Here is an 8,409-nt window from a genome sequence, read left to right as displayed (position 1 = left end):
GAAAAATACCCAAGGCTATAGCCCATGGTTTTTCCCGAAAAATGGCTCCAAAATTACCCCAAATTTTTATTACATTTTCTGATGCATATTGATGTACTTATGATGTGTAGAAAGTTTGAGCTGATTCTGACTTCGATTTTTCAAGATACAGCAATTTTTAAAAACGGCCAAAATCTAAAAAATACCCAAAGGTATAGCCCATGGTTTTTTCTAAAAAATGGCTCCGAAATCATCCCAAATTTTTATTACATTTTCTGATACATATTGATGTCCTTATGCTGTGTAGAAAGTTTGAGGTAATTCTGACTTTGATTTTTCAAGATACAGCCATTTTTTAAAAATGGCCAAAATCTGAAAAATACCCAAGGCTATTATATAGCCCATGGTTTTTTCCGAAAAATGGCTCCGAAATCACCCCAAATTTTTATTACATTTTCTGATACATATTGATGTCCTTATGCTGTGTAGAAAGTTTGAGCTGATTCCGACTTCGATTTTTCAAGTTACAGCCATTTTTAAAAAACGGCCAAAATCTGAAAAATACCCAAGGCTATAGCCCATGGTTTTTTTTCCAAAAATGGCTCCGAAATCACCCCAAATTTTTATTACATTTTCTGATACATATTGATGTACTTATGCTGTGTAGCAAGTTTGAGCTGATTCCAACTTTATTTTTAAAGTTATGGCCGTTTTAATGGCCTATTTTTGAAAAATACTCAAGGCTATAGCCCATGTACATTTTCTGATACAATTTGATGTCCTTATGCTGTGTACATGTATAATTATTCATTATTATCATCATCCTTAGGTTCATGTACATGTGATCCTAGTTGGACTGGAGAACTGTGTCAAAAACGTAATACATGTAATTTATAAATTATATTTTAACTTTTATTCTCTTATCCTCCTTCATGATATAGCTTGTCCTAGAAACTGCTATGGATCCGATTGTAGGTCATATTGTTACTGCTATGGACGTGGTCGCTGTCACCCAGTGTATGGTAACTGTACCTGTGATACTGGATACACTGGAGCACACTGATGGACTAGTGAGGGGGAGGGAGAGAGGGAGGGAGAGGGAGGAAGGGAGGGGGAGAGGGAGCGAGGGGGAGAGGGAGGGAGGGAGAGGGAGGGAGGGAGAGGGAGGGAGGGAGAGGGAGGGAGGGAGGGGGGAGGAGGGAGAAAGTGAAGGTATTATAATCACAATATTTTTAAAGCGTTAAGCATCTTTGTATTTCTTATATTCATAGAGTGTAATAAAGGTTATTATGGAGTCAACTGTGCTCAGAAGTAAGGCACTAAAAGATATAATTAATTTATTATTATTTTATTATTATTCAAAGGTGTATGTTTCCTGATTGTTCTGGTAATGGACATTGTTCTATAGTCAATGGATCATGTTTATGTAACAAGGTACAGCAGTTATTTTTATTAGAGAGAATCCCACACAAAATATGTTTTTATAGTTAGTGTCCTTATTGCATAGTTCACTTAATATTGACTTGAATGATAGACCAGTAGGAATGTGCTATAATAACATGATTACTGTGCACATTTAGCACTATAGTTATGATTATCTAGAACTTACAGGTTTATTCTTGTTTTCTCTCTCCCCCTCTCTCTTTCTCTCTGCCTCACTCTTTTTCTCTCCCTCCCTCTTTTTCTCTCTCTCTCCTTCTCTCAGGGCTGGACTGGTATATCTTGTAATATAACATTAATAGAAAATAATCAAATAAATACATCCTCTACCTTATTTATCACATCATCATCATTATCATCATCAACTGATACTCCTGATGTTAGTACTGCAGTGCCAGTGATGAACTCAATCTCCTCATTACTATCTCCTACTAATGATGTATCAGTAGAGGATATTACTGTATTGAATAATGATAATAAATCTATTGATAGTTGTAATGGAACTAATAATAGGTGAGAGAGAGGGAGGAGGGAGGGGGGAGAGAGAGAGAGAGAGGGAGGGAGGAAGGGAGGGAGAGAGAGAGAGGGAGGGAGGGAGGGAGAGAGAGAGGGAGGGAGGGGGATAGAGAGAGAGAGAGAGGGAGGGAGGAATGGAGGGAGGGAGGGAGAAAAGAAGTAAATTATTTATATGCTTGTATGTACATTACATGTACATGAAATCATAATACTATGCTTTCTATTTCTTTCTCTCATTTTCTAGTAGTGGATCTCCTCCGGTTAATTACAGTGCTAACGATAATGATAATCAATTAATTATTATTATTATATTAATTGGTTTAAGTACTGTCACTATACATGTTATCAAGAGTAGATAATGATTAGAGGAGAGTGTCCTACTGGCTATAGGGTCTGCTTCATCACCGCGTAGAATTGAAGAGTCACATTCAGGTTATTTTCAGTATTTTTGAGTAGTTATTCAAAAATAACTAGCAATAACTACTCAAACTCAATGAAAATACGGAAATATCCTGAATGTGGCTCCGCGGTGATGAAGCAGGGGGTATATGGACAGTAGGACACTCTCCTCTAATTATTATCTACTCTTGATGTTATACTGTGTGCCATTCACATATGTTGTCATGGTAACGGAGAGATAAAGGTTAACAAGTCAGAGATAAAGGAGAACTGATGGAGAGGAGAGAATGGGAACAGATCATGTTACAGAACAGCAACTGGAATAGCAGCACTGAGGAAGATTAATGTATATTCTTTTTGTATATTTATTATTATAAATATTATAATAGCAAACAATTGATAATGATATTCAGTGTTATTGGTGTGTTCCAGTAACTATTTTCATGAGGCCTATATACCACACACATACACTGATACACCCATCCTTTATACTAGCTGATACTGGTAGCTAGATCTGCATGCAGTTGATCTGAAGCTACTTATTCCTTGGTCAAACTTGTGAAGGTTACTATAGCTTTGTAGGCTGCTAGAAGGGTTCTTTTCTTCCTTTTATAAAGTCCTTCTTTCTTTATTGTGGTGTAAGTAATTACTGAAATAGCTAAACCTTAAGTTACCTAATTCTCTCATTGTCCTCCATACTATAGTACAAGATGATTGATGTCTCTCAATGGAGAGCAAGTATTGGACTGTGGAACTACTGTCAAGCTGCCTCCAGGGAAAGTATTGTATTTAAGAAATATTGTAGACCTGCCTCCAGTGGACCAGCTAGTGAATGCTGTCAGGATCAATTGATTAAAGCTACTACTGAAGACAGTGAGTCAGACAGTACTGGATATATACAAGTAGAGAAGAGATGTACACTGCCAGCAGTTCTGTTTATTACTGGTTTTATTGTCATTTATTTGTGTGTACTTTTATTGAAACACAATTCAATTCCTCCACCAGGTAAATCAATAGCTATACTTTATACACTGTATGTATCATTAGGTCATTGTTACTGTTATCAAGTACAATGTACTACTGGTGATATTGTTACTGATACCCTCCAGTCAGTAGCATTACCTGGAGATATTAATATATTCTCGTTAATGTCTCGTCTCCTCCTCCTTTTATCAGGAGATGTTGAACTCAATCCTGGACCTACTGTTGAAGAAGGTTAGGATACATTTATTTATTATTTTAATTGTTATTATATTAAAGCTTGTATAAAGCTACAACAGATACTTCGTTCACATTATGACACTTTGGAAAGAGCAACCAGAGGAAGTCTCAGCAACATATTGTCAAAACTATACACTAATAATGTTATTACAGAATCAGTAAAAGATTCTGAATCACACAACTATAGTAAAATGATGCAAGAATTTAACACTAAGCTCTCATTGTCAAAAGATGTATCAGAATTAAAGAGACACTGTCAAGTGTTTCTGGAGTGCATATCCCAAGGTGGACCAACTGATGATGCTGCTAGAACATTAGATAGTGAATGGGGGCAAGTATTTAATATAGAATCATTAATACCAATAGAGTCATCAATGATGGCATCAACACCATCACCGTCTTCACCAGCTTCTACTAGAAGTATGTAAACATTGATAAGTAATCAGTACAATAAAATGTATATATACACAGGTTTTTTTAAAGATATATCAGTCAGTGATGGTCTCTCTACAGCCTTATTACCAGCATCTCAGTTATCAAGCTTAAGTACCATTGCAGGTAAAACTAAATTATTGTTGGTGATGTAGATCTACTAAAATTATAGCTATGATAAAATATATAACACTAATGTGTTTACTGTTGCTTAATTGTCTGTATTAATTTTGTTTGGCATATGAGAGCTTTCAGACTAGAATAAGAGTAACTTGTAATGCTAATATTTATAGGTGGTGCTTCTCATGACATAACTTCTCCTTTTAAACGTAAGACTAGTGAAATGAAAGTTTATAAGTCCTTAGATGACTTACATCTCAAGTTTGTAAATATAGCTAATGTTTTTAAATTGTCATTGCAAGAAAAAATAAAACAAAACAGTCAATTAGCTACTGATGTATCTAAGTGGCTCATAGAATACATGGAATGGGACGATGGTTCAGTAGAGAGCAATATTGATGATATTTTGAAGAAGATCCGACCTTATTATGACTTTATTGATTGTAAACTGTTACTGGACATGAGTAGAAAGTTCCTACCAAACGTAACATTTACTGATGATGATGAAGTAACTTCTAAACTTATTGATGAATTGCAGAGCCATATATGTATGAGTAAGAAATTGCGTACATCTAACACAGTTTCTGAACTCAAAAAGTTACTCCAGGATCACTATAAGCCATTTGAAATTGACAGAAACACAGATAATCTACCTTGCATTAACATACACCTTCAAACTTGCTGGGATGACATAAGTATTAAAGGATTACGCAAACTTATTAAAAAACTACTGCCTCACGAAAACAGGCAGTCAATTATAAAACATATTAAAATAATTAGTGGATCTGTTGTCATCAAGTTACATATCCTTGACTTTACAGCTGATAGTCTAATAAAATATACTGGAGGAAAATTACAGTTTATGCGTCTCATTGGTATATTTAGTTTATACATTAATGATCATCGTGTCCTTCAAGAAGATGAGAATATGAACTTCACCTTTGAACTAGCTCTCCTTGAGGCAGTCACAGCTGGTAATAATGAAGCAGTAAAGTTTCTTCTTCAACTAAAAACTGTTAATATTGATTATACTAATGAAGAAGGCAAGACAGCACTAATGTTAGCTTGTGAAAGAGGACATGAGGACATTGTACACAGTTTACTGTCTGCTGGAGCTAATGTTAACATTCAGGACAATAAAGGATGGACTGCACTAATGATAGCAAGTAAACATAATCACATTTCAATCATTTACATGTTACTACAAGCTAATGCTAATCCTCACATGATGAAATCAAATGGATCAAATGCTATAATGATTGCTAGTTACTATGGTAACTATGAGGTTGCTGAACTATTGATTAACAAAGGAGTTGATTATAGATATCAACGAAAAGATGGTTGGAATACTTTCATGATGACTTGTCAAAATGGTCACACTCAAATAGTTAAACTGTTGCTGAAAGAACAAGTTGATCCCAATGTTCAAAGAGGCAGTGGAGGAAATGCTTTTATGTCAGCTTGTGAAAATGGTCACACTCAAATTGTTGAACTGTTGCTGAAAGAACAAGTTGATCCTAATGTTCAAAAGAAAGATGGTTGGAATGCTTTTATGTTGGCTTGTGAAAATGGCCACACTGAAGTAGTTAAACTTTTGTTGAAAGCACAAGTTGATCCTAATGTTCAAAACAGAAAAGGTCATACTGCTTTAATGATTGCCAGCTATAAAGGACATTATGAATTAGTGAAGTTATTATTGGAATGTGAAGCTGATCCAACTATTAAATCCAAAAAAGGCTACACTGCATTGAAGTTTGCAAAAACTATGGAAATATCAATATTACTTAATAGTTACTTAAGAGAACATAATTTAGAAGAACAAGATGATGCTGGTAGTGTATATTCACATACCACTGGATATCACACTGTGGCATCAGATATTAGTAGTTTAAGAAGTTTTTCTTCTAATTCAAGTTTAGGTTCATTGAGTGATATTAGTAGTGATGAATGCAATGCTTAATCTTATTACAGTAAATATTTTAGCTATTTTTGTCATAATATTTTTAGAGAGGAATTTAATGAAGCAAACAACAACATAATTATGGAATTAATAATTCATAGTTGATTAATTATTTTATTATAGTATATTTTTTATCATTAATAATAAATTATTTCTTGTGATTGAAAATGGCAGGTTACAAAGCTCAGTGTTATACTATGTTACTAAAGAAAAAAGGATAAAAAATAAATGCAAAAATACTATTATAAGCACATTACTTTCATGCAGTGTGGTCCAGTATATCCTGTATTACATATACATGATCCAGTTACATGATTACATACTCCATTATCATTACAATAACAAGAGTATTCACAACCAGGACCATATCTATTATGTGGACAAGCTATAGACCCCTTTAGGCGAGAATTAGTTTGTGATACCGTATATACAAAGAAATAATATTGAACGGATTTTTGTCCGCCATGTTTTACGTCAAAGTTATGCAGAGTTTCAATGGCTGATGTGCAAAGTAGAGCTGTTTTGCCAATAAAACTTTTGTTGTGCTGAACTCAGGACTATGAGAGGCTTCATATCAACTGTTTTTTACTATAGCAAGATATTTTGAAGACTTAAGAAGTCTGGGAGAGCCAGAACGATCAGTTCTTGACTCTCTGTCACAGCCCAAAGAGGAAAGCAGGCTCATACAACAAGAGTATTGCACTATACTCCCTAGGTTGGCTCTCTTGGCATCTTTCTTGACTCTAGAATAGTTTTTAGCTTCAAAATGTTGTGACCAAGATCTCCAGGACACAGAAAGCACTTGCTGCTTGACGTAAAACATGGCGGCCAATTATTGTGTGTGGGTGTATACCGTAACTGAGATATAATGATATTCATTGCAAAATTAATGATATTCACAAGCTGCTACTTCTCGCCGAAAGGGGTCTATAAAACAAGCGTATTAGTGTAAAAATATTCCTATAATTGTTTTCACCACCTTGCAAGTACAACTGGGTTCTTATTAAGACTTATGAAAGTTCTCTCTACCTTCTAATGCTTCTAGAGAAGTCTTTAGACAGTATCTCTATGTTTTTTCACTGTTAGAAAGCATAACTTTGTCCCATGTGCAAGCCGCCATCTTGTTTGCCGTGACCACACCTACTTACGTAGCGTGGGCGGGTGGTTCCTAAGGCTTGTTATTTCTCCAATACAACGTGTATAGAAGAAATGAAAGTGTTGACATACAAATAAATATATATATCGCACGTGGGTGAAATCAATTATAGGAACGACCTGGGGGCTTCGCCCCCAGGTCGTAAAAAAGAAAAAGTTATATAGATCAAGCATTTAAAGAGGAGTAGAATGACTAACATTTCTCACAGAGACTACCATACCATCCTGCTTTACACTTACAAGATCCTAAGTGTAATAAAGAGAAAAGCCTCATATCTTTATTTCTTTTAGAGTTTGTCTCTCTTTAAATTTTTCATCTTTCGCTTTCTTTCACTTTCTACATTTATCCCTTTCCCTCTTTTCCCTTACCATTAGTACAATCTCCATTTCCATTGCAATCAGTTTCATCACAGTTCAGTAGTTCACATTTCTCCCCACACCATGGAGAGACACAGGCAGTGGTGGATCTGGGTGCAAGTTAATGGCATAGATTGTATTACTAAGTAACAGGGATTGGAAACTGATGACGTCACACGGACAGACTCTGTAATGGTGGAAAAGCAATGGAAGGACTACACAAGCTCTTCTCCAAGTCTTGTACTGTATTAATTTGCATTTTATTTACTATCGATGATGAACAGATAGGTCTTGGGAGTTCATGACTGTTCTTTGTGACGGTTAAGCATAGTTTTGTTAACAGAATCTTCGCCGCCTCTCGCGGCCCATGTTATCATTGAAATTGCCTTTGTGATGGCACAAATTAATGAATACAGCTATTATTTTTCCAAAGTGCCGTCTATGGCTTATATAATAGGCTAAAGGCATGTGAAAAATCCTGATCTTTGTTACAGTTTTTGTCCTTTATCCTAATTTTACTTACTTTTTGTGATATAGGTTGAACAGATACGCCTCTAAAAACCGACATTTTGGGATCTTATGATCTGTATGAAGCACTAGTGATAATAAAAGTGTTATAGTGGCACGTAGCTTTACTTGATACATGTTTTTTATATTGACACTCTCTCAGTTTTAGTTACCCTTAGCAAGTTATAGGTTGAATAGATTTCACACCTATCACGCATGGTAAAAAAGGCATGCTTTTTCTCATTTTTCTTCAAAATAAAGTGCTGTATTACAGTTTTAACAGTTTCTAATAAGTAAGTAAACCTTCAGCAACAATATAAGCT

General features: G+C 35.1%; 1 protein-coding gene and 2 long non-coding RNA genes across 3 annotated transcripts; 2 read left to right on the top strand and 1 right to left on the bottom strand.

Moving 5' to 3' along the window:
- The first annotated feature begins 806 nt into the window (after positions 1-806).
- LOC109588641 (uncharacterized) lies at positions 807-2,280 on the top strand. Its single transcript, XR_002188279.1, has 6 exons — positions 807-856; positions 921-1,049; positions 1,251-1,290; positions 1,344-1,413; positions 1,685-1,932; positions 2,180-2,280. It is a non-coding gene; the product is annotated as an uncharacterized LOC109588641 (long non-coding RNA).
- A 3,028-nt stretch (positions 2,281-5,308) lies between these two features.
- LOC109588642 (ankyrin repeat domain-containing protein 29-like) lies at positions 5,309-6,168 on the top strand. Its single transcript, XM_020004783.1, has one exon. It carries the CDS (start codon positions 5,333-5,335, stop codon positions 6,065-6,067), a length of 735 nt encoding a protein of 244 aa, XP_019860342.1. The 5' UTR covers positions 5,309-5,332; the 3' UTR covers positions 6,068-6,168.
- Positions 6,169-6,175: 7 nt separating this feature from the next.
- Positions 6,176-7,702, bottom strand: LOC109588643 (uncharacterized). Its single transcript, XR_002188280.1, has 4 exons — positions 7,592-7,702; positions 7,421-7,468; positions 6,325-6,452; positions 6,176-6,270 (listed from the first exon to the last, which is right to left on the bottom strand). It is a non-coding gene; the product is annotated as an uncharacterized LOC109588643 (long non-coding RNA).
- Between the last annotated feature and the right edge of the window lie 707 nt (positions 7,703-8,409).

This window comes from Amphimedon queenslandica, unplaced genomic scaffold (assembly GCF_000090795.2).
Source record: "Amphimedon queenslandica unplaced genomic scaffold, v1.1 AMPQUscaffold_11964, whole genome shotgun sequence".
NCBI classification, from domain to species: domain Eukaryota; kingdom Metazoa; phylum Porifera; class Demospongiae; order Haplosclerida; family Niphatidae; genus Amphimedon; species Amphimedon queenslandica.
This window is presented reverse-complemented; position numbering and strand designations above follow the sequence as displayed.